Raw genomic sequence first — 25,140 nt, forward strand, 5'->3', positions numbered from 1 at the left:
GGCATGATGTATTTACCTGACTAATAAATTGTTACATTTGACTTTATTCTGACTTACTCTGAAATTATTGGCTCTAGTAGATGACGTTAAGTCCATAACCCCACAAATCTATGCTCAGGTTAGTAACGGACTAAAGTACAGTTTAGGAGGAGCAGTGGGGCACACCAACTGATATTTTAGAGCTCCGACTAGCACACTGGCATTAGTTAAGTATACTTTGACTGAGTAGGCTAATAGTGTTTTTTTTCCCTTTTAGAGCAACAGAGAGTTGCTAGATCAATCTAAACAGGGTGGGCCTCAACCTCTGATTATGGTCAGATTATTCTAACTAAGTGTCTGTGGGTAAACCACTACGTGATTATGTAAAGTTACCACTAGAGGAAGCTAAATTGGTCAGCCTGATCTTAGTCAATCAACCTTGATCTTAAAAGTAATCTTACCTTAATTTGGTGTGTGTTCAGATCTACAGGGACTAAATAAACGTGTTCTAGAATGAGCAAAGTGGGTATGGCCTCTAGAATATTAGTCATCGCCTCTGTCTAATGACCAAGACTGATGAGATTGTGCGTATGAGATTGTATGCCAGGACAGTGCGAGACTCAAAGCGTTATAGGAATACGGATGAATGAGTACAATAAGAGTAAAGAGAATAATCAAATGTGTAGCTAAATTGTTATACAAATGACCAATAATCAGTTGACATTCTAAGCTAAATTTGAGGTCATAATAAAATGGAGTCAGATAACTTGGAATTAAACTACTTTGCCACACTGAAAAGACCGAACGCGCAAGAAACCTTCCCCGTCCTGTGGGAAACCGCATTTGGGACGATTGGGCGGGCCTTACACTGATCTCTTTATGACGTTTTTGAAGTGTCAAAGTGGGGGGCAGTCAATAGAAGGAAATCTGACAGCATTCTGCCATCTAAAAGATCTTCATTTGTCTTCCGAAGATAAACAAAAGTGTTACGGGTGTGGAACGACATGAGGTTGAGTAATTAATGACAGAATTTTCATTTTGGGGTGAACTAACCCTTTAAGCATGAGACCTTCTAGTTAGTAGTTGGCTTATCATTTAGGGATGTACTTAGTTATACACCATTCTCTAGCATAAAAACGAGTGCAAAAGCCATTTACAGGTAGGGTCTATAAAATGTGTGGTTTGCACTTTAATAGGAGAATTATCACTTGCTGCAAGTGGGAAATAAATTTGTGTGCAGGAAGAAGAGCAAGACTAATATGGCACAAACATTTGAGAATGAGAGGTGATTCTGAATCAACTTACCCCGACTGAAGTATTAGTTGCCTTTGCTTCTCAGTTCACACTGAATCTAGTTTTATTTGATTTATAACTTTGTTAGTATTGTATTGTGAATGCAATTTGTTAGATTTTTTTTTTTTTTAATTTTTATTAAATACTAAAAAAAAATTAGTAAAAAGTAAATGAATATAGCCTACTACAATCAGTAAATGCAAAACAGAGTGAGCAGTGAAAGCATTTTCAACTTTATTGTTATCAGGCACAGGATGTAAATTAGCTTTACAAAATGCTGATTTAGAACAGGTTTATTTCACTTCATAGCTGTAAAACATGGTTCCTTTGTTCAGAAAACAAGTAATGCTGTGAGACCCATATTGCACATGTATGTTACATGTGCCCAATTTATCATCATAAGTCACGTCTTTGTCCCACACCTCCAGTGTCAGTTTTTCATTTTCTTTGCAATCTTTGAAGAAGAATTCTTCAGACCATGTAGGATGAGCAGTATCCTTGACATATATTGTCTTCCCCCCATCAACAGAGGAACACCAGACCCTGACATACGGATCGGGTTTGTTTCCAGCAGCATCACCGGTGAGGTCCCTGGCATATAAGCCATACACTCGAACAGAAGCGCTGGCAACGTCCAACTGAGACGCCAGCATCAGCACAGCCAGAGACATCAGCTGAAGATCATAAAAGACTGCCATGGCTGTCAGAAAGAACACAGGTTCAGTTATAAAGAAGGTTTACACACAATATTCAAAATGCAGAAATAATGTCTAAAGGTGTGATGTAGTTGTAAAGATACCTTACTTTGCTTGTATCAGGTGTTGTGTGCATGTGTTTTGATTCTAGCCTCCTTTTATAATGCAATCGCCAACACAACATTCTTTTATTTTGTGATCAACAGGTGGTTAAAATCCCATGCGTATCTGTTATCAGATTTGCGGATACAACTTTTTTCCATGTTACACGTTTGCAAATTTGAATTTGTCAAGTCAGCAAAAGTGTATAAAAACAATTTTAAGAATTCACTGTCCTGAGCCAGCTACAAAATCAGGTCTTTCATAAGCAGAAAACTCATTTTCTACCTCCAATTTAATACTTGTAACTACAAGTTACAAATTTCAAACAGTTAAGGTTGTTGAAAACTCATCCAAAACAGGATCATGTCTTCATGCAAACCCTAGTGCTTTGGTTTAGTAATTTTAACATCATCTTTAGAGCCATGACATCCATCTTCCTATTTTATACCATTTAAGGTGTTTATTTATTATAAGATTGTAACAATTGTAGGTAGGAGGCAAAGGCAAACAAGACCATGTATTTAGATACCACTTATAGTAGTGTACTACAAGTGGTAACTAAATATATTTTTTAAATACAGAGATAGTATATTAAAAGCACATTTTAGTTCATATTTCATGCTGTCTCAAAATAGCAGAGTTGAGTACACTTAGATGTACTTAAGATTATCTTAAGAAGTACTAAAGAAGTTTTTTAGTATATTAAGTACAAAATTAGTGTGCAAAAATAGAGCACTTTAAGTAGATTGTTGAAATGTACTTTTTTTTTCACCTGGGTTTGTAGCTCTTCATCCTGTTTTATAAGAATAGTTAATAAGTAAATTTTAGGGCAAGTTACATAAACTGTGTCTTTATGATACCTGCCTAAATCTTTGACTCAAGACAGTAGGGAGTAGGTGATCTCTTTGTTGAAAAATGTCTTGGTTACAAAGGTAACCCTCGTTCCCTGAAGGAGGGAACAGAGACGCACGTCAGACAGACCGACGAATAGGAATCTCGCAAGAGAGGCCAATCTACTTCAAGTGTAACTAAAACGAGCCAATGCACATTGGTATGCAATCATTTGTGGCAGCTGCTCTGCCTCGCAGCGCAGGTACTAATGAGCAGCAGGTGCATTGCATCTTTAAGTTTTCACTGAGCAGCCAAGCAGGTAAGGCGGCCGTGCAGCGAGGTACAGCAACTGTGGCGACAGGACGTACGTCTCCGTTCCCTCCTTCAGGGAATGAGGATTACCTTTGTAACCGAGATGTTCCCATTCAGTCGGTCACGTTCGACGTACGTTGGACAGATTGACGAATAGGAATCCGTACCAAAGCAACACAGTCACTGCCCACTTCCAGTGTTCTGTGTAAGCCTCCTGCACCCCCTTGCCTAAAGAACGGTGGGACAGGGCTAACACAGAGAGTGTAGATCACTGCTGTTCCACACAACCCATTCAGTGAGACCTTTAGATAACACTGGGAAAGCATACCCTTTCACTGGGAAAGGAACGCTGCGGAAGCCACATCCTTCGCCGAAGGAGTTAAGTGGAGATGTACATATGGACTAACCATACTACAACTGTACTACATATGGAGTTAATGGGGTGACTCCGACCTGATAAGAGGTGGGTTCTCCCAAAGGGAAAGACACAGGCTTTGTTTAGGAGCAACCGTGGAATACACATATGGTACCCAGCCTAAATCCGGTTCTCCAGGATACAACGGAGTATAGGCCTGGCCCCAGAAGCTCCGCCACGTCCGGCTGCCGAAGGGTGATCGGAGGACTCAACAGAGTCTGCCTTGTAGGGACTCTATGGAACAATAAGCGCATATAAGCGCAGCAAGCTGACACTAAGCTGGAGAATCTCCATGTCTCTGACCGGTTGAGGTGAGAACACAGGAGGAGACCGGCTCGACACAAAGGCTATAGAATCTAGCGAACGTGTCAAGTGTTGCCCAACCCACAGCTCCACAAATATCTGTCAGCGAGGTGCAATGAGCCAGCGCACAGGAGGATGCCTCTCGTAGAGTGAGCACGCAACCTGAGCGGGCAGGGCACGCCTTGTGCTTGGTAAGCCAAGGCAATGGCATCCACTATCCAGTGGGCCATCCTCTGCTTGGAGACAGCCTTTCCCTTCTGCTGGCCTCCGTAACAGATAAAGAGCTGGTGTGAGGTCCGAGGGTAGCACTTGCAGGCTCACTACCTGGTCCCTGAAGGGAGTGGTAGTAACCTTGTGAACATAGCCATGCCGGGTCTCAGTACCACATGGCCATCACCCGGCCCAAACTCTAGACACAATTCGTTGACCGAAAATGCTTGCAGCCAGAGGCCAATGCAATCAGCTTGGCAATGAGCAGACTGCTGAGGGGTGGCCCACAAGGAACTCAAATGGTTTGTTCGGGGAAGCTCCCCGGTCTGCTACTAACTGAGGAGAACTGCTGGGCTCAGTCCCAGTGTCACCGAAAAGGCCAACTTGTGAGATGGGAGTGTCGAGAAAGCGTTTATAGCTTGACAACCTCTCGCACCTCTGCAAGGTAAGCCAGGGGGTGCTTCTGGACCACTGAGGTGGACATCGTCTGGCCGAAGGCCTGTGCCGTGACTTTGATCATGGTTAGTCAACAAGCGCAGCTCAACCCCGGCTCAGAACTACCCTCACAGGGCCGGATGTGGTCTGCGCACAGCCACCCTACCGTTGAGGGTAGTGAGAGAGGGAAAAAAAATTATCATGCACATCCGGAATGACCCAGGAAAGCATGGCTGTAAACTCTGAATCTGAGTCAGCATAAGCACACACCATTACAGTGGGAAGCTCAGTGTCACCCTAATTTTAAGATCATAACAGCCCTCTCTCCGATGCAGCAATCGACATCTGATCCTCAGCTGGAGCCCTGAATTAAATGCTAGGTTCCCCTATGAGAAGGACCAGCAATCCCATCCAGAAGCTGCACAGCTTGCAATGCGCTAGAGGCGGAGGGGCACTAGGGGGTTGGTTCCTTGAAGGAGAAGCCCTCAATCCTCAAGTCACCCAAGCTATTTCACCAAAGTAGACATCTTCTGTAGTTATTTACAAAGTGCACCACAAGAGATCACAGACTACCGTCTAGCAGTGTGGTAGTCGAGACCAGCTCAATCGAGTCCGAGTCGAGACCGAGACCAGAGAGGGTCGAGTCCAAGACAAGTTCAAGCTCACATAAGATTGGATCTGAGACAAGACCCAAAGAAATCTAAAGACCTAAAAGGATATGTAAATGTTTGGTGGAAACAATAAAATTGGCACCATACTCATCAAATATGGCATGTAGGCTACACTGTATTTTATTTACTTAGAGTGATATTGGTTTAAAAAATATTATCAGTTAAGGGTAAAAGGGCCACATAGTAGATGGTGTAAAGGTAATTTGTTAGAAAAAATTTATATTTTGAATAAGTCCTGTTATTTTTAACTTTTAACTTTTAAAATCAAAGATTTTAAATCAGTCGACTGAAAAAAAGGATCACAGCATGTTATAAAAATTATTAAGCAGCACAACTGTTTCCACTTTCCAACTTTGAAAATTAATCAGCATATTAGAATGATTGCTGAAGGATCATGTGACACTGAAGACTGGAGTAATAATGCTGACAATTCAGCTTTGCATCAGAAATAAATTATATTTTAAAGTATGTTCAAATAGAAATTCATTATTTTAAATTGTAATAATATTTTTTAAATGCTGTTTTTAAGCTAATAAGCTAATAATTATCAAAAATGGTAATATAATAAAGTCCTTTCACGTCACCATTTCGCCAGCCTACATTTCACATATTAGGCCTGTAGGTGTCACTTTGGCTTCATTAACTTTGATAGTTTCATCAAATAGTAAACGGTGTATCAACACTAAATAAATTGAACACTACTTACCATTAATGCGACTTTTGGCTTTGTAGTCAGTTAGCATCCATTTTGTCAGCGATGCAATTTAATTTATAAGAGACAAACAGCAGAAATCGCTCGTCTGTCCATAAATTTCCACTTCACGTTGTCCAATGAAATTTGAACTTGTTGTTCCACATCACGATTGGTTGGGGTGTTATACATGACAAACCGGCATTGGTGAATTATGTAATATTCTAAAATATATAATAAATAGATTTTTAATTAAATCGACACGCTAGCTTTATTGATGGGGGGAAAAAAGTTATTAAAATTGTTTGTTTTATTTTTTTCCGTCGAGCCATAGGCACTCAGTGAAAGAACCATATATGGCTCGAGAGCCTAGGTTTCGAGCAGACTGTGGAAAATCAGTCAGTCGCACACGCACGCAACCCATAGCAACGCCTCACACTGATGTAAAAATAACAGTTTTCCGACTTTTGAGCGATTCGTTACTATTGTACACATTGTCATGTTAATTATAATTCAAATGCATTTTGTTTTATTGACCACAATATTATCCTTGTCCAAGACCGAGTCCGATCTCGAGTACTACAACAATGCTGTCTAGGAGGGTATTATGGGAAGCAAAGTTTATGTAACTTGCCCTAAATTTAACTTATTAACTATGCTTATCAACAGGATAAAGAGCTACACATGCTTTAAGAGAATGTACTTACTCTGCATCTGTACATGTAGGCCTATGTGCTCCTCTGTGCCCCGACCTTGAGCAAAACTGTCTTCTGCATCTGTGATGTTGGACTTTGAGACCAATTCCATATCAATTTGCCATGTGCTTTCAAAAATGTCCACATGCAGCTCAGCAACAGAAAAAGACAAATGCCCTGACAAAAATACATGACAATTTATTTTTTCTAAAAAACATATAGCCTATGAAAGACACATCTTTATGTATACGGAAAGCACATCAGTTTCAGCAGCTGGGCAAAAATATAATTTGCCAGCTGTTGCTCTTGTTTGCCTTTGCCTCCTACCTACAATTGTTACAATCTTATAATAAATAAATAAACACCTTAAATGGCATAAAATAGGAAGATGGATGTCATTGCTCTAAAGATGATGTTAAAATTACTAAGCCAAAGCACTAGGGTTTGCATGAAGACATGATCCTGTTTTGGATACGTTGACCGCAAATCTGATAACAGATGAGCATGGGATTTTAACCACCTGTTGATCACCAAATGAAAGAATTTTGCGATGGTGATTGTAGTATAAAAGAAGGCTAGGATCAAAACACATGCACACAACACCTAATACAAGCAAGGTAAAGTATCTTTACCACTACATCACACCTTTAGACATTATTTCTGCATTTCCAATACTGTGTGTATTAAACCTTCGGTAAAACTTTAGTTTAGGGTCAAATTCTCACTATTAACAAGTTGCTTATTAGCATGCATATTATAGGATATTGGCTGTTTATTAGTAGGCTACTTATTAAGCACATATTAATGCCTTAATCTGCATGACCATATTCTACATCCCATAATCCTACCCAATACCTTATCTTAACGGTAACACTTTAGTATAGGGAACACATATTCACTATTAATTACGACTTTTCCAGCAATAAATTCCTAATTTACTGCTTATTAATAGTTGGTAAGGTAGTTGTTAAGTTTAGGTATTGGGTAGGATTAAGAATGTAGAATAAGGTCATGCAGAATAAGGCATTAATATGTGCTTAATAAGTACTAATAAACAGCCAATATCCTAGTAATATGCATGCTAATAAGCAACTAAAAGACGCTAAAATAAAGTACCAACTTAAAGGGTCATGAAACCCCAGAACACATTTTTTGAGCTGTGAACAGATATGTAAAGGCTGCACGTCATTGAAAACACTAAAGGTAGGCCTACTCATTAATTTTATTTATAATTTAAAATTAGTTATTTTTGCTTTTTTTTTGCGATTTCTGTCTTCCGGTTTGAAAAGCAAAATCGGAGCAACGTCACAAAATCTGACGTCATCGTGTACTATCGGCAAGATCAGGAGCGCTGACTGGCTCCACTATGGGCTGGTCGAACATGCTGAGGTCAACAGTTTCTGCATTTATTCATGACTTAAAGCTCATTCAATCCAATCACTGCGCTGTAAGATTATAATTGCAGTATTATGCATGAGGAAGTATCACTTCTCTCGCCTCTGTCTCTTGTCATTCAGAGACATGGGTCGTATAGTTGTGTTTGTTTCCTCAGTGCTACAACACAAAAATGTGTTGTCCTGCGTCGCGACCAGAACAGAAGTTTGGGTGCATGTGGATTGTTTTGCTGTAATGTACCAGCACAAATGGAAAATATGTTTGCATAAGATCGCATTACAGCGGAGAATTCAAATGTCACAAACGTGCTGTTCATAACCTCTGCGTTCGGACACGCGAGCCGTGTGTGTGTTTCCCTCAGCACAGCAGCACATGAGTGTTATTTGTATTTTGTCCGCGATGTGGTCAGAACTGAAGTTTGAATACGAACACATGAAAAATACGATTGTTATGATATGCATGCACGTGGAGCGGGCATATGATAGGTTTCAGCGCAGAGCTCCGCGATGAGTTTAACAACACTAGGTACGTGGATTATAAATCATATACAGAATAAAGTATCCATTTTTTAAAATTTAAACTACGTCTTTATTCTTTCTGCGTTAAACTGTGTCGTTTATCATGAGACTGCAGTGCTCGTAAACGTAAAGAAAGTATTATTAGCCCTTAGTTTTCCCAGCTCAGAGGTGTGAACGACCAGGCTAAAACAGGGGGGTTTCATGACCCTTTAACTGCATTAACCATTATATAGTGAAACTGAAAGTTCATTATTTGCATGTGTTTCTATGTCTTACCAATTTAAAACACTCAAGCATTTCTTAACAATTAAACAATTTCTTTCTGACAGCAATGGCTATCTTTCATAATCTTCAGCTGATGTCTCTGGCCGTGCTGTTGCTGGCGTCTCAGCTGCACTTTGCCAGCGCTGGTATTCGATTGTTTGGCTTACATGCCAGGGACCTCAAATCCGGTGTTGAAAGACCCGATGCATTCCTCAAGGTTTGGTGTGGCGCTACTTTTGGAGGGATGACAAATTATGTCAAGAATAATCGCAATCCAACATGGTCTACAGAGTTCGGCTTCCCAAATTGCAGAGAAAATGAAAACGTGCAGCTGGAGGTGTGGGACCATGATCTAGCGAAACCTGATCATATGGGCACATGTGTCTTTCAGGTGAAATATGGGTCTGGCAAAGGTACTTGTTATCTGAGCAGAGGAACCGTGTTTTACAGTTATGAAGCGAAATAAACCTGTTTTAAATCAGCAGTTTGTAAAGCTACTTTGAGACATAAATCCTGTGTCTGATAACAATAAAGTTGAAAAGCATTCACTAATCACTCTGTTTTGCATTGATTGATTGGAGTAGGCCATATTCATTTACTTTTTACTAAAATATATTTTTTTAATACTCTTTTTATTGAAAGTTCGAAAAAAAAAAATACAATAAATTCAATAATGGTACAAAAGTTAAGGACAAGTTTTGTATTCAACTTCCTATTCCCATTCCCATTCCTACCAATACAGCACAACAAAAGAAGACTAAGTTTACGTACAGTCCTTAAGTGATCGGTACAACACAAAAATGTTACTAAAATGTTTTTAATATTTACTAAAAAAAAAACAACAACAAAAAAAGTGCATTCACAATATAATAGCCTAATAATAAAGCTATAAATCAAATAAAACTAGATTCAATGTGAACTGAGAAACAAAGGCAACTAATACTTCAGTCGGGGTAAGTTCTCTCATTCTCAAATGTTTGTGCCATATTAGTCTTGCTCTTCTTTCTGCACACATATTATTTCCCACTTGCAGCAAATGATAAATTCCCCTCATTAATGTGCAAACCACACATTTTATACTGTAAACATTAGCATTTTGCACTCGATTTTATGCTACAGAATGGGCAGTTTATACCTGAGTGCATCCCTAAATGATAAGCCAACTACTAACTAGAAGGTCTCTTGCTTAAAGGGGACATATCATGAAAATCTGACTTGTTCCATGTTTAAGTGCTATAATCAGGTCCCCGGTGCATCTACCAAACCAGAAAACATGAAAAAGGACAATCCAGTAACTTTATTTTGGTAAGCCTTTCTCTGCAAGCAAAACAAGCCGTTCAGATTCATGTGTTTCATGACTGACCTAACATTTTAAAACTAGATTCAGTGTGAACTGAGAAGCAGACAACCTTGATTTATGACTTTCATAAGTATTTTTTTTGTTGTTGTTAGTAAAAGCATTTTTATTATAGAAGTAAAGTATGTTCGCAGTAAATTTTAATGAACATATATCAATGCAAAACATACACGTTATATTGCATATTGGGTAACACTTTACAATAAGGTCTCATGTGTTAACATTAGTAAATGTATTACCTAACATGAACTAACAAGGAGCAATACATTTGTTACTGTATTTATTAATCCTTGTTAATGTTAGTTAATAAAAATCCAGCTATTCATTGTTTGTTCATGTTAGTTCACGGTGCATTAACTGTTAACAACATTTGATTTTAATAATGTGTGAGTAAATGACGAAATTAACATTAACTAAGATTTATAAATGCTGTAGAAGTATTGTTCATTCTTAGTTCATGTTAACCTAACTAATGAAACCTTACTGTAAAGAGTTAGCACATCAGCTTTATGCCTATCGGGGTAGTTCCAGTTGAGGTTTGTTTCAAAGCTGTTTGGAACAGATTTATTGTATCAACTCATATTTGTAATACAGAGTTCCTTTGCTCAGATGACAAGTAACGGCAAAAGTCCCAAATTCCACCTGTCTGTAACATGTGCCCAAATGATCATCAAAATTCAGGTCTTTGTCCCACACCTCCAACTTCAGGTTTTCATATGGATTGCAGTTTGGGAAGCTGAAGACTGCAGACCATCTAGGATGCATGTTATCCTTGTGATATTCTGTCTGTCCCCCAAAAGCAGAGCCACACCAGACCTTGACGTATGGATCAGGGAAGTTTCCAAAAGCATCACCGGTGAGGTCCCTGGCATATAAGCCAAACACCCGAACAGCACTAGCAAAGTCCAGCTGAGACGCCAGCAACAGCACAAGCAGAGACATCAGCCGAAGATCAGAAAAGACTGCCATGGCTGTCCGAAAGCATACAGGTTCATTTATAGAGATGTGTAACACAAATAATGAAATGTTAGCAGTGTTAAAGATGCCACACCTCACTTGTGTTAGATTTAGTATGAATGCTTCCTGATCCTCACCTCCTTTATAAAACTATGCAATCACAAATATCTTCCAAAAGGTGATTAACAGGTGGTCAAATCCCATGCGTATCTGTGTTGTTTCTGCATTGACCTAGTTAAGCTGCCAAGAGTGTTCAAATGTTATCTTCAGTAAGCATAGAAGCAGTGCATCACAATAATGTAATTATCAATCCCATTTAGCCACACTGTGCCAATGACATACAAGAGCGTCCATTATAAAGAATATCAATAATCTTTGAAATATCTATCTTAAACGTGCTGGAATCTTAGATATTAACTATTCATTTTGGTTTATTTTTTTATTTTTATTTTTTTTTTTACTTTTATGCAATTTTCACAAAACGTTTATTTCTAATGACCCTAAAAAAAGTCATGTGGAGCAACCATGCAGTAAAAAAAAAAAAAAAAAAAAAAGTTTTTTTAACACGCAATATCCAGAGCCACGCAATATCGCGTTCATTATCGAAGGCGATTCATCTGCGATAATGAACGCGATATTGCGTAGCTTGTCAGTGATCTACGGTTCTGTCTATTAAAGGTCCCGTTTTTCGTGTTTTTTTGAAGTTTTGATTGTGTTTATAGTGTGCAATATAACATGTGCTCATGTTTCGCGTGTAAAAAAAAACACAGTATTTTTCACATAATTTACTTATCTGTATACCGCTGTTTCCACTGTCATAAAAACGGGCTGATGACTTCCTTGTTCTATGAAGTCCCTCCTTCAGAAATACGTAACGAGTTCTGATTGTGCCAGCGGTTCCTGTGTTGTGATTCGTCAGCTCTGAGCGCTCCTTGCCCGGAAAGGTCACGCCTCTTACCATAACGTGGAGATGCACGCGCTCAGTGTTATTGTAAACATGTCTTTAATTTTACCCTATCAATTTGAGCCGGAATCAGACCCGGTGATTGGACTGCGGGATGAAAATAACAGCGTTTCGACGACATGGCGACAAACACACTCTACAAACGCAACTCTTGTGTATTCCTGTGGGCGGAGGTTAGTCAAAAAACTGTTTTAGTGACGTCATTAAAGAAGGAAGTAGAGGGATGTAGTCCAAACTGGCCGTTCGATGTAGGCGACTTCTGTTAAATAAAATATCTCGCTTGGCATTGAACTTTGAGCTTTAACATTTTACAGATTTTATTTATACTCTAACAACAACATTACACACTAACTAAAGTTTGAATGGGATCACGAAGAACGGGACCTTTAAATGCCGCTCCATTTGAAAGCAGGTGATGGCGATTTAGCGGTGATCAGGGAACCGGCTTTACTGAAGAAATGCGCGTGACAATCGCATGCGATATATCGCCCAGCCCTACCCCAACACTGTATATTTTGCATGTCTCCTTTGTCTGACACACCCATTTCAGGTTTTGGAGTCTCTACTAATGAGCTGATGATCCGAATCAGGTGTGTTTGACTAAAGAGACATAGGCTGCATCCGAAAACCTTTGGAGGACACATTTCAAGGTTGGAAGGCATCAAGGCATGTTTTAGTTCTCACTAAAGCTCGATTATCTTGCTGTCGATCATTAAACTGTTACGCTGCTTCAGAAGTCTGTCTGAAATCAGTTTCGTGAGGTGCCTTCATGCACAAACGCTGCCTACATTGGGTTTTCGGATGCTGTTTTTTTCCCCCCATAATTTTATCCAAAACATTATTTGTCTAGTATGAACACATAATGATTGAACATACAGTATGTACACTGTCTGTATCCAAAGATAGTACCTTTACTGTAGCTCTTTATTTCATAAGCATGATTAAAAAGCGTGATTTGGGCACATATATATTGACACATGTACACTAAAGAGAGTTGGTGCCATCTTGTGGTGCACTGTGTACATAATGTATTAGATAATGATAAAGTCGGAATTAGAGTATCATTTTGTCATCAAATGTGTCCCCCAATCTCAGCTACAGGCCCTAACAGTAATGCGCTTTTGGGGCTATTTTGGGGTAAGTAGCCCTGCAGTATGTAGCCTAATATAATCTCAGCCTTGAAATGCAAAATAAAGGAGTAGTTTATTAAAAAATGAAAATTCTGTCCTCATTTAATCAACCTCATGTCTAAATCTGTATGGATTGTTTCTGTGGAAGTTTTTTATTTATTTATTTTTTATGGTTACTTGTTGTGTTAATATAATGAAAGTGAATGAGGACTGTGCATGGTCACACTCCAAAATGCTGGGGAAACATCACAATAGCCTAAAAGTATAATAAAAGTGATACAACATGAAGAAAATGGGAACAAAAGCTTTATGGGATGAACAGACCGAAATTAAAGTTGTCACTCACTGATGTGTTTCGCCTCATGAGAGCTGTAGTGTTAACCGTCTGTTGTGTGTGTGTTTCGTTTTAGAGATTTTAATCTTTGCAAAAACACTAGAGAATAAAGAGCTGATTGTGAAGCTGGTTTGCACCAAACAATAAAAAAATAAAAAAGGTAATTGTGACTTTATATCTTGCAATTCAGACTTTATAATGTAATTGGGCAATTGCAAGAAAAGTCACATTTTTTATGCTGTGCATGGCATAAACAGGCTTCCATAGTACTATGAACAGCCTGATAAACTCTATTCCAACCATGTAATGAAGTGAAAAACAGAGACAAACTTGATTTAGGACTTTTATTAGTATTTTTAATAGTGAATAGCATTTCACTAAAGAAGAAAAGTCAGCAGTTGATTTTTATGAACATAAATCAATGCAAAACATGTTCAACTATTACTATCAGGCTACTCACAGTGGAGGTTTGTTTCAAAGCAGATTTACACAATGCAGATTTATTTTAACTTATATGAGTAAAAAAGTGTTCCATCCTTCAGATGACAAGAACCTGTGAAAGACCCATACTGCACCTGTTTGACACATGTGCCCAAGTGATCATCAAAATTTAGGTCTTTGTCCCACACCTGCAATTTCAGGGTTTCTTTTGCCGTGCACTGTGGGAAGTTGAACTCTGCAGACCATGAAGGATTATCAGTATCCCTGACAAATTCTGTCATCCCTCCAAAAATTGAGCCACACCAGACCTTGACGTATGGATCGGGGTGGTTTCCAGCAGCATCACCGGTGAGGTCCTTGGCATATAAGCCAAACACTTGAACTGCAGCGCTGGCAACGTCCAGCTGAGACGCCAGCATCAGCACAACCAGAGACATCAGCCGAAGATGATAAAAGACTGCCATGGCTGTCAGAAAGAACAGATGTTTATTTATAAAGATGTAAAGCACAAACATGGAAATGCAAAAATAAGATCTGTCTTAAAATTGTCAAGAAGCTGAAGTGTGAATCAGTGTTAAAGATGCCTTACCTTCCTTGTGTTAGATTCAGTATGAATGCCTCCTGATCCTCACTCCCTTTATAAAGCCAGTAGCATCTTCCAAAAGGTGATCAAGTGGTTAAACCTCATGCGTATCTGTGTGTTGACGTATTTACATTTGGCAAGTTGTCAAGTGTGTATAACATTTTAGCCTAAGAGAGCATAGAAGCAGTGCATTAAAATAATTTTAGAAATTTTTTTCTTTACAAATGTACTATTTGTGTTTATGTTGGTTAACATTTATACCATTTTCAATAAAAGTTCAAGTTAGTGATGTGTCAAGTCATGTGGGGCAACCATCTATTTTTTTTTTTTTTTTTAAAAAGACAAAAAAAAAAATGTAATGATCTGTAATTTCTATTGCATGTTGGTCAGTTCGGTGAACGTGATTTCACCAAGTACAAGACGTTCCTGGGTTAACATCTTTGTTGATCTTGGCCAAAAATAACATTTGATTCTTGTGCAATTTACTTAAGTACCGTAAATGAAGTTAATCCCATGCGGGATTTCCCCTTCCCATCATGCTTTGCACAATGCTGGATAGGGCGGGTAAATAAAATGTTGAAATAAAATGATACTTTATGCAATTTTTTTATCAAGATGATAAAATTGGGAGACTTTTTGATGTTTAATGTTCTTTTATGTTTATATTTGAAAGAGTTTCAGGTATGTTAGTGTTTTTGGGGGTTACCATTGTGGTGAAGTGTAGAGCATGTGTTTGGGCCGAGGACCTGCTAACAACAATTAAAGTTTTAATTTAAAAAAAAAAGATTTTTTTTAAGGCTGTTCTTGTTATGTAACATTTGCAAAATTTGTTCTTGAATGCATTCACTAAATAAACTAACCAATTAAACTGGATTATTTGTTTTAATGTTTGTTTGATATTCATTTTAGGATAATTGAACTTAATAGTTTTGGACAAAGTTAAGATTGTTAACCTGATTCAACGAAATGGCATTGAATTTACAACCCGAATTCTGGAAATGTTGGGATGTGTTTTTTTTTTTTAAATTTGAATAAAATGAAAACTAAAAGACTTTCAAATCACATGAACCAATATTTTATTCACAATAGAACATAGATAACATAAATGTTTCAACGGAGAAATTTTACACTTTTATCCACTAAATGAGCTCATTTCAAATTTGATGTCTGCTACAGGTCTCAAAATAGTTAGGACGGGGGCGTGTTTACCATGGTGTAGCATCTCCTCTTCTTTTCAAAACAGTGTGAAGACGTTATATAACAAAAAATGTTACGTATAATGTATAACAAAAAAATGTTACGCTTAAATACAAAGTTAGGCTGAAACTGAAAGTATTAACCCTCAACTACTTTCACAGCCTTTGAATATGATATAATGGCTGGATCATGTTTGGGCACCTTATATATGTGTTTTGTGTTACTTTTTTATTAACATTTTTCATTTTTTTTTTTTTTTTCATTATTTATGTATTTATTTATATTTTCATTATACCCCAATGGCGTTTTGTTTTTGTGTTTATGACCCTGCCTATATCCAGTACCTTTACTGTAGCTGTAGCATGATAAAGTTTGATTTGATATTGATACGTGTTCGCTTAAGGGAGTTGGTGCCATCTTGTGGTGTACTGTGTAAATAATGTAATAGATAATGTCATTGGAATTAGAGCAACATTTTGTCATCAGAATCGTTTTTTCTCAGTTATATACACAACATATGTATCATAAAAAATGGATCCAATGCAACACATTCGCTATATGCAAAGTCTTATGAAGCAAATGAAAGCTTTATGGGACAAACAGACGTGAGAGCTGTTGTGTGAACCGTCTGTTTTGTGTGTTCGTGTGTGTGTGTGTCATCGTTTGAAATTTTAATATTGCGAAACACTATTGATTGTGAAGCTGCTTTGCGGCACAGAATTAAAAAAAAAGGTAATTGTTATCTCACAATTCTGACTTTTTGCTCAATTGTGACTTTATATCTTGCAATTCAGACTTTATATGAAATTTGCGAGAAAAGTCAGAAAATTAGCAATTACCTTTTTTATGCAGTGCATGGTATAAACAAGCTTCCAGACAACCATTATTTATGACTTTTATTAGTATTTTTTTTTTAATAGTGAATAGCATTTCAGTAAAGAAGAAAAGTATGTCAGCAGTTGATTTTGATGAACATAAATCAATGCAAAACATGTTCAACTATTACTATCAGGCTACTCACTTTGTTTCAAAGCAGCTTTACACAATGCTGGTTTGGAACAGATTTATTTTAACTCATACCTGTAAAACAGAGTTCCTGTGTTCAGATAACAAGTAATGGCAGAAGACTCTTTTGCCACCTGTCTGTTACATGTGCCCAAGTAATCATCAAAATTTAGGTCTTTGTCCCACACCTGCAATGACAGGGTTTCATTTTCTTTGCAGTTTGGGAAGTTGAACTCTGCAGACCATGAAGGATTAGCTGTATCCCTGTGAAAATCTGTCATCCCTCCAAAACTTGAGCCACACCAGACCTTGACGTATGGATCAGGGTAGTTTCCAAAAGGATCACCAGTGAGGTATTTGGCATTTAAGCCAAACACTCGAACAGCAGCGCTGGCAACGTCCAGCTGAGACGCCAGCATCAGCACAACCAGAGACATCAGCCGAACACGATAAAAGACTGCCATGGCTGTCAGAAAGAATACAGGTTCAATTATAAAGATGTAAAGCACAAACACTGAAATGCAAAAATAAGATCGGTGTCTTAAAATTGTCAAGAAGCTGAAGTGTGAATCAGTGTTAAAGATGCCTTACCTCACTTATATTTGATTCAGTATGAATGCCTCCTGATCCTCACCCTCTCTATAAAGCCAGTACCATCGTCCAAAAGGTGATCAGGTGGTTAAACCTCATGCCTATCTGTGTTGGCTTATTTACATTTGGTGTGTATAACAACTTATCCTATAAAGCGGTGCATTAAAATAATTTTACTAGCTCTTAGAAATGTATTATTTGTATTTATGTTGGTTAAAGTTTATACTATTTTCGACAAAAGTTCAAGTTATTGATTTGTCAAGTCATGTGGGGCAACCATCTATTTAAAACATATTTAAACAATTTTCACGGTAAACATTTAGAAATGTAAATGCCTTGTAAAAAATAAAAAAAAATGATCTGTTATTTTAGGAGACTTTTTACATGTTGGTGCAACATGTTCAACATGTTCCAAGATCAACATCTTTGTTGATCCTGGAACAACATTCCAATCAGCCAATCAGATTTGAGGGAGAGGTTTAGGCGTATATCCAGGGTTAGGTGCTTCTGCTTCACTGTTATCCACCAATCATATCCCTCTGATTTTATGGTTTAAGTTAAGTTATGGAAAGGGTTATGGACAAAATGTTTGTTACAGGATCAATAAAATATGATGATCCAGGAACATGTCTTACTTTCAAAATAACAGTGACCGAGTTGGACCACACATGACTTGACGGACAAAAGCATTTCAAATAAACAGTGAAGAAGTTTTGTTAAAATAGTTTTTCACCATTTGGGCTTGTGACGATCTCAAATCACATGGCAAAAGGATATGGAACTGCAATGGCCTCAATTCAGATTGTTGGTCCGGCTCAGAATCCAATATGAAGAACGGTCAAGACACAGTGCATTTACACATTTGGAAGGACAGGGTAGAGTGCATGGGCACAGAGTGCGTGTCATTCACCTTCATTAAATAGGTTCAGGGCCAGGTGAAGATTTATTACCCCCTCCCCTCCCATCACCTAAGCAATTCAACTCAACTTGAGTAAAACAACTCATGATTCTCTTTCTACATGAGATGCAGATTGGCTAGTGTGAACAAATAATTGGACATATATTAAAGGTGGGCACAAATAACACTCTGAAATGGACCACAGATAACACAGATTGCAGTAGCTCATGAGAGACATCATAAAGTAGCTGAAATTAAATGCACTTGTGTATCAAAAGTAAATTTCATCAGCTCTATTGCTCTAAACTGCATGATACGGAAGAGGATTAGGGCCAAGCAATAATAAAAAAAAATAAAACCATCTCGAGATTAAAGTTGTTAAATTTCGAGAAAAAAATTGTTAAATTTCGAGAAAAAAGTCGAGATAAAATGTTGAGAATAAACTTATTAAAATACGAGAAAAAACTCGTTAAATTTCAAGAAAAAAGTTGAGATAAAATGTTGAGAATAAAGTCATTAAATTACGAGAAAAAAGTCGTTAAATTATGAGAAAAATTTTGTTAAATTTCGAGAAAAAAGTTGAGATAAAATGTTGAGAATAAAGTCATTAATTTAACGAATTTATTCTCTTAATTTAACGACTTTTTTCTCGTAATTTAATGAGTTTATTCTTGTAATTTACTGACTTTATTCTCGTAATTTAATGACTTTATTCTCAACATTTTATCTCGACTTTTTTCTCGAAATTTAACGACTTTTTTCTCGTAATTTAATTAGTTTATTCCCGTAATTTAATGAGTTTATTCTTGTAATTTACTGACTTTATTCTCGTAATTTAACAACTTTAATCTCGAGATGGTTTTATTTTTTATTATTGCTTGGCCCTAATCCTCTTCTGTAGCATGATAACTAATCCAGGATCCATTGTGAATTGAGAAGCAGAGGCAAGCTTGATTTATTTAAATGACTTTTATTAAGTTTACAAATAAGGTAACAAACGCTGTTTTATTGGAGCGCAAAGCGCAGTTTTATATGAAGCTTGAACATCCTATACTTAGTGCAAAACAGACAGTTAAACATTGCAGATGATTCCCTACTTGTTTTTGTTTGGTTTTCATTTTAAGGAATTCTTTTAACATTTTGTACAATGTTAAATATCATACGGAGGAAAAAAAAAAAAAAAACACTGAATTAAAGTCGCCAGAAGAAAATCTAGAGACTCAAAAGACAGCAAAACAAGCGGATCAGATAGTAGTAAAAAAAAAAAAAAAAAAACTAAATAACTTAATGACAGGTCAGTAGCATTAAGTAAACATTGTTCTGTTGTATTTCTTTCCACAGGAGAGTGACTAGAAAGAGGGTTTCATTCAATAAGATACTTTTTGAGTAAGTTTGTGTGCATTTTTTTCTGTGTAACTGAAGTATCATGCAAAAAAAAAAAATATAAATCACAATGTGTATCGATACTGAATGGCTCGTTCGAACATCAGCATGCTACAAACGCCATTTTTTCAAAGTAAAGTGAAGGATAAAGAAAAAAGAGGTTTTTGTATTTTTCAAGGTGCTGTTATCATTAACATCAAAGGTCAGAGGTGAATCTCATTTAAATGTCCTGCACTGCAGTTACATTAGCGCCCTCTACAGTCAAACAGGATGACCTGTTTCTTACAGCGAGAGCAAATTAACACTTGTGTTGTATCTGGAACAGGGACATGGCACTCAGAAAGTAGTATTACACAGATTTCATTAGTCTGAACACTGGGCAGGTTGAACCTCTTTGTTAAAGACCTTTTGATGTGTTCACAGTTTGAACGAACCGAACGACGTAAAGTGGGTAAAAACGAGCTGTCTACAGGTAAAGCGTTGTGTACAAAGCAAAAGGTAACACGACTGCATTTTAAATATAGTGAGCCAGTTGAGAATCTATACTGTACAGTTGACCTAAAGTGAAGTGCCACACGTTTCACACAAAGCACACTACGCAGTATGTAACCAGTTGTAATCTAAGTCCTTTCAGTAGTTAAGGTGACGAGAGCATCTCTGCTATTTTTTGTACCCCAAATAAAATGCTCTAAGGATCTGTACATTGTACATCTGTTCTCTTTTCATCTGCACAGTCGAATGTGCTAAACGTGATGCTAAAAAGTAGTCTGACGTCGCAGGTCTAACGCAGTTGATAGTATTTAGAACAAACCAAAGCATTTACAAGAGTGATTTGACCGACTGCTACAAAGAGGAAGAGAGATCCCCTAAAGAAGCTACTGATCTGCCATAAAACTGAAGGCCGTTGCCAGTACAGCGAGAACTTATATGGGCAGTGCGAGTTAAAAGTAGAGGATTGATGAGAAATCAGCGAGAAATAGGCTACTCTTCAACAGTGCTGTTTTGGCAGAGCGTTGCGCTCTTGTGTTGGTCAGGGTTGCTGTCTTTTTTTAACCTTTCTGGTCCTTTTCTCGCTTGTGAAGTTACACTTGCTGTCACATCTGTTGCTAAATGAGTAAAGGTGTTGATACACGGGGCAACTTTTTGAGCTATGTCGCCGAGCGATGACGCTTGGGCTCTTTCCCATTGAAAATGGGCAACAAATTTCTATCTGGATACATTAGATCAACATTTTTTTCCCATTCTTAATGGAAGAGTGCCCAAGCATCATCATCTCGGCGACATTGCCCGGCAACATTGCTCAAAAAGTTGCCCCGTGTATCATCACCTTAATAAAACATGCCTCTCTACACACACCGGAGAGGGTTTGACACTGGATGGTGTCAAAACCAATTAAGCAGTGCTTCAAAAACATCTAAGCTATTGGAGGTTCTGAAATACTTACAACATACTGTCCCATGCGTACTAACTTTCCTCATCCTGAGTTTCTATCTGAGCCGAACCCTCACCTTCACAAGAACCGCTCATGCCGTTTAAGAATCCATCTGGAAAACAAATACACTGTGGTTGTCGAAAGCAGTGTTTAAATGGAAGGGTGCACTGATGATAGGCACACTTGCGCTTGCATACTAAGCTAGACCGATCAAAGTATCTAAAACTCAACCCTCAAGTACTTTCACAGCCTTTGAATGTGATATAATGGCTGGATCATGTGTTTGTGCACCTTATATATGAAGCTTTTTGCAACTCTGCCTAAAGGCTAGGACTGTGCCATCAAATGGTTTCAGTCGTAGCCAGTTCAAAACGGCACCCAAAACGACACCTCGATCCCGCAATATATTAATATTCACCCTCTGTTAAGTCAAAAAGACCAGCACTCCAAACCAAGAGCACGCTTGAGACTCTCCACTGCCTTATATATCAAACCGTGAAGCAAAAAGCAAAAAAAAAAAAAAAAGAATAATGCAAGGCACTAGAATCTTCAGAAAGCTCATTGGGCATAGGGAAAGAAGGAAAGATTTGTTTCTTCAAGTACATTAATTGAATCCATTTTACATTCACATTTATCTAATAATATAAAGAAAGTAGAAAGGGGAAAAGGGTTAAAGTGTCTCCAATAAGATGTGAATAATGAAATAGCTAGCCTTACATCTCATGAACGCTAATATCCAAAACCCTCAAAAATTTCATGTTTTTTTTTTTTTTGTCTACTTTTCTTTTTAGCTAATGTTGTCCAACAACATTTATAATAATCACAGTGTTTCAACATCAAAAACTGATGAGTAAATACAGGTCCATACAGAACACGAATTCTTATTTGAATGTCTCGATCAAACTATCGTAAGAGGCCCCTAATGCTGCCATGATTAGAAAAGCTGTTACATTAGTCATAGATTTAAAGCTTCACGGGCCTCCAAGGCAGTACGTGTGTGACGACACAGTCCTGCGACCCCAAGTTTCGTATCCAAACCCCAATCCTACCGATTGTATCCACTATATTACACGTCACCTTGTGGTGTGGCCCAATGAGAGAACCGGAAAAGGACTGTAAGCGTGTGAATGTGCTGCAAAGCATGCTGGGAGCTGTAGGAGCTTGGTAGTACAAACCTTAGGGGCAGATGAAAGGCCTCTGAACATGTGACAAAACAAAAAAATGTCCCTAACATTCTGCTACACAAGGCCGGCTTGAAGGGCATAGGGGGAAAAACCAACCAACCAACCAACCAACCAACCAACCAACCAACCAACCAACCAAATGGAATCAAAACCCTCATAACCCAATTTAAAAACAAAGGAAATCTGTACATGGATCTTTTTTTGATTTATCTAATGAAGGCCACTTCCTGTGTTTTAAAATGGGCTTTTTCTACCATTGTAATTATTGCATTATTCCATGGCATTGCAGCAGAGGGTTTAGGGCAAGAGGGGAAACAAGGACACTAGGTTTGTCTCTTTGCCGCTCACCATCACCCACCCGACCTCTGATTGGTGATATGCTTGATGAATCTATCAAGAGGATATACAGATGGATGGATTCTGGGACGGGTGGAGGTGGCATTCGTTCCATCTTAGGTCAGCAAACCTCTAAACACAAGTCAAGCCCCTTAAATGTTTGGGGCTGGGTGATGAAGGATGCACACACCTTAACAATAAAAATGGTCACACCTTCTTTGGCCACGTAACATTGTACTCAAAGTGTCCATTGTTTTATTTTCATCTTCTCTTATCCCTTGCGTCATTGTGCATCATCCCTGTGGCGTATCTGTGAGCATGCAGGACGATTCTGGCGTCTATCCTTCTCGATCACCCAAAGGAAACTCTAGTGACAGAATCTCTGCAATGCAATCAAATACATGCTTAAGTCCACTTTCAGTCCATCCCCTTGCCTCTGACTGCCCCCACCCCCAACTCGAGAGTTATTTAGGCCTGGCGCGGCTAGGCCCTGCCCTACGTTGTCTTCAGGTTGGGTCCACCCGGGTGGCTCACTGACTTTTGCAAAGTGCTGATGTGGAAGGTCTGTAAAGGGGTGGGCACTTGGGGATATTGGCCCAGGGGTTGTGAGGTGGCCAGCAGACCAGCCTGGGTGTGCGCGGCCGAGCCAGCCCACTGGGTGCTGTAAGGTGCGGAGGGGAAGCCGTACTGTGGCGTGGGACACAAGGAGCCCTTCCGGGCCCCCAAAGAGGTAGCGGGAGTGTTGGGCATGGGTGGGTGGCCACTCAAAGTTGAAGGGATGCTTGGGCACAGCTGGCCTGGAGCCGAGTACTTACGGCCCATGTTGGTAGGAGGGACCATCTGAGAAGAGGAGAGATGAAAAAAAGTTTATATAGAACAAATGAAACTGTTAGGTACGAGTTTCTCAAGAACAAAGTCTTACGTCGTAGCTGTGGCCCTGAGGAGCCACTTGTTGTTGGTGCTTGGAGCCTCTCTTGCCCTGTGACAGGTTCATAGCATCCCTGGCCCAGTTGTCCACCAATTTGTGCAGCTCGTCTGTGAACATGCCCTTGCAGCTCTGGGACTGAGAGACTGGCGGTTGGTTTTGATTCTGACCAGTTCCCACCACCGTGTTGGTGCTGCTCGTCCCTGAGCGGAAAGAGAAAGACGAAGAGAGAAGACTGTCATAAAGAGGAAGTCTCTCCAACGAATGACACACTGAAACATCTGATACAATCTGAAGCCCACAGACTATATCAATGTGTACATGTATATTTTCATATACAGTTCCTCTCACTAGGTTACATATGCCTTATATAATCTGCAAAATGTTTGATTTAAAAATAAGAGAGATGATTATTAAAAAAATAATACTTCTGCTCTGATGAAACTATCTGAAATAACAGATTTGAGAATCAAAAGTATGAGCTCATATTTAAAGAGTTAGTTCTCCCAAAATGAAAATGACTCACCCTCATGTCGTCTCCAAACCCGTAAGACCTTCGTTATTCTTCGTAATACAAATTAAGATATTTTTGATGAAACCCAAGAGCTTTCTGACCTCCAATAGACTGCAACGTAATTACCACTTTCAATGCCCAGAAAGGCATTAAAGACATTGTTAAAATAGTCCATGTGATTACATCTGTTCAACCATAACGTTATGAAGCGATAAGAATACTTTTTGTGCGCACAAAACAAAACAAATATGTCGACTTTATTCAGCAATTCCTTCTCTTCCTTGTTAGTCTCCAACGCTGTTCACGTGAGCAACCACCACGCATGCGTCAGAAAGCTCTTGGATTTCAAAAATATCTTAATTTGTGTTCCAAAGATGAGCAAAGCTCTTACGGGTTTGGAACAACATGAAGGTGAGTAATTTTCATTTTGGGTGAACTAACCCTTTAAAATGTTGCATTCAGGATAAACCTAGAAATAAAGAAAAAAATCATTTTTAAAAATGTGTTTTTTTTTTTTTTTTAATCCAGTGAAGCAAAAGATGTTCTCTGTTCTTTCATTAGGTTTTACATGATATTTTGGAGTTCATAAATACTAAATTACCTGTTTGGTAAAATATCAGGTACTTCGGGACAATACTAAAAATGTTTTATTATATTTATCTCTCCTAATTTAAATAAATGCTAAACATATTACAGATTATACAAAGGGTACAGTATGTAAACTTAAGAGCACAACTGTACTGTACATATAATGTCATGTGTATATAAAAACAAAAGTCATGGCAGTGAGGCCCTATCGAGCACCTGGGCGTCCGCTCTGAGGCTAAAGTGACACTTTTATCACTCTGACTCCAGCCTGCAAAACAGGTCACGATGACAACATTAAAACACCATTTCTGGCTTTCCATCAAAGCACGGAACACAGTGCTATGCATCGGCCTGTGCTTTATCATCATGCTTGCCATGGTTGTTTTTATTGCAACACAAGAGGGAGCAAAAAGAGTGGTGAAATGGAAATGGATTCACCATGAGCTCCAATATTAGCTTAAAATTAACCGCAATGTCTCAAAATTCATGGAGGCTAACTATATGAAACTTTC

General features: G+C 38.3%; 4 protein-coding genes across 17 annotated transcripts in view; all 4 read right to left on the reverse strand.

Moving 5' to 3' along the window:
- Positions 1-1,482: 1,482 nt before the first annotated feature.
- On the reverse strand, positions 1,483-7,167 carry LOC125245692 (calcium-dependent lipid-binding protein-like). Its single transcript, XM_048156405.1, has 2 exons — positions 6,645-7,167; positions 1,483-1,972 (listed from the first exon to the last, which is right to left on the reverse strand). Exons 1-2 carry the CDS (start codon positions 6,742-6,744, stop codon positions 1,566-1,568), a joined length of 507 nt encoding a protein of 168 aa, XP_048012362.1. The 5' UTR covers positions 6,745-7,167; the 3' UTR covers positions 1,483-1,565.
- A 3,369-nt stretch (positions 7,168-10,536) lies between these two features.
- LOC125245696 (perforin-1-like) lies at positions 10,537-11,658 on the reverse strand. Of its 2 annotated transcripts, none has more exons than XM_048156413.1 (2): positions 11,223-11,658; positions 10,537-11,137 (listed from the first exon to the last, which is right to left on the reverse strand). In XM_048156413.1, exon 2 carries the CDS (start codon positions 11,133-11,135, stop codon positions 10,731-10,733), a length of 405 nt encoding a protein of 134 aa, XP_048012370.1. In that variant the 5' UTR covers positions 11,136-11,137; positions 11,223-11,658; the 3' UTR covers positions 10,537-10,730. The 2 variants fall into 2 exon arrangements, with proteins under 2 accessions (XP_048012370.1, XP_048012369.1); XM_048156412.1 differs by having other exon boundaries at positions 11,218-11,656.
- Positions 11,659-16,653: 4,995 nt separating this feature from the next.
- On the reverse strand, positions 16,654-17,528 carry LOC125246267 (perforin-1-like). The gene is made up of 2 exons (XM_048157201.1): positions 17,369-17,528; positions 16,654-17,243 (listed from the first exon to the last, which is right to left on the reverse strand). The coding sequence occupies exon 2, from the start codon at positions 17,239-17,241 to the stop codon at positions 16,837-16,839; it is 405 nt and encodes a 134-aa protein (XP_048013158.1). The 5' UTR covers positions 17,242-17,243; positions 17,369-17,528; the 3' UTR covers positions 16,654-16,836.
- Positions 17,529-19,220: 1,692 nt separating this feature from the next.
- Positions 19,221-25,140, reverse strand: part of wnk1b (WNK lysine deficient protein kinase 1b) — an 83,907-nt gene continuing 77,987 nt past the window's right edge. For 10 of the 13 annotated variants that reach the window (XM_048155093.1, XM_048155106.1, XM_048155104.1 and 7 more), the window contains 2 exons: positions 23,524-23,729; positions 19,221-23,441 (listed from right to left, as the gene is read on the reverse strand). In XM_048155093.1, the coding sequence (XP_048011050.1) occupies positions 23,097-23,441; positions 23,524-23,729 (551 nt within the window). In that variant the 3' untranslated portion in view covers positions 19,221-23,096. Of the gene's footprint in view, positions 23,442-23,523; positions 23,730-24,844; positions 24,897-25,140 lie in introns of all 13 variants that reach the window. The other 3 variants (XM_048155103.1, XM_048155101.1, XM_048155100.1) reach the window with 1 other exon arrangement.

The sequence above is a fragment of the Megalobrama amblycephala genome, linkage group LG14 (assembly GCF_018812025.1).
Source record: "Megalobrama amblycephala isolate DHTTF-2021 linkage group LG14, ASM1881202v1, whole genome shotgun sequence".
Classification (NCBI taxonomy): Eukaryota; Metazoa; Chordata; class Actinopteri; order Cypriniformes; family Xenocyprididae; genus Megalobrama; species Megalobrama amblycephala.

What these genes read in the sequence shown, in the direction of transcription:
- LOC125245692 (XM_048156405.1), bottom strand. Translation starts at nt 6,744, where the DNA reads ATGGAATTGGTCTCAAAGTCCAACATCACAGATGCAGAAGACAGTTTT. An exon ending in CCTACATGTACAGATGCAGA is followed by an intron (nt 1,973 to 6,644) that starts GTAAGTACATTC and finishes TCTTTCTGACAG; the next exon opens with CCATGGCAGTCTTTTATGAT.
- LOC125245696 (XM_048156413.1), bottom strand. Translation starts at nt 11,135, where the DNA reads ATGGCAGTCTTTTCTGATCTTCGGCTGATGTCTCTGCTTGTGCTGTTG.
- LOC125246267 (XM_048157201.1), bottom strand. Translation starts at nt 17,241, where the DNA reads ATGGCAGTCTTTTATCGTGTTCGGCTGATGTCTCTGGTTGTGCTGATG.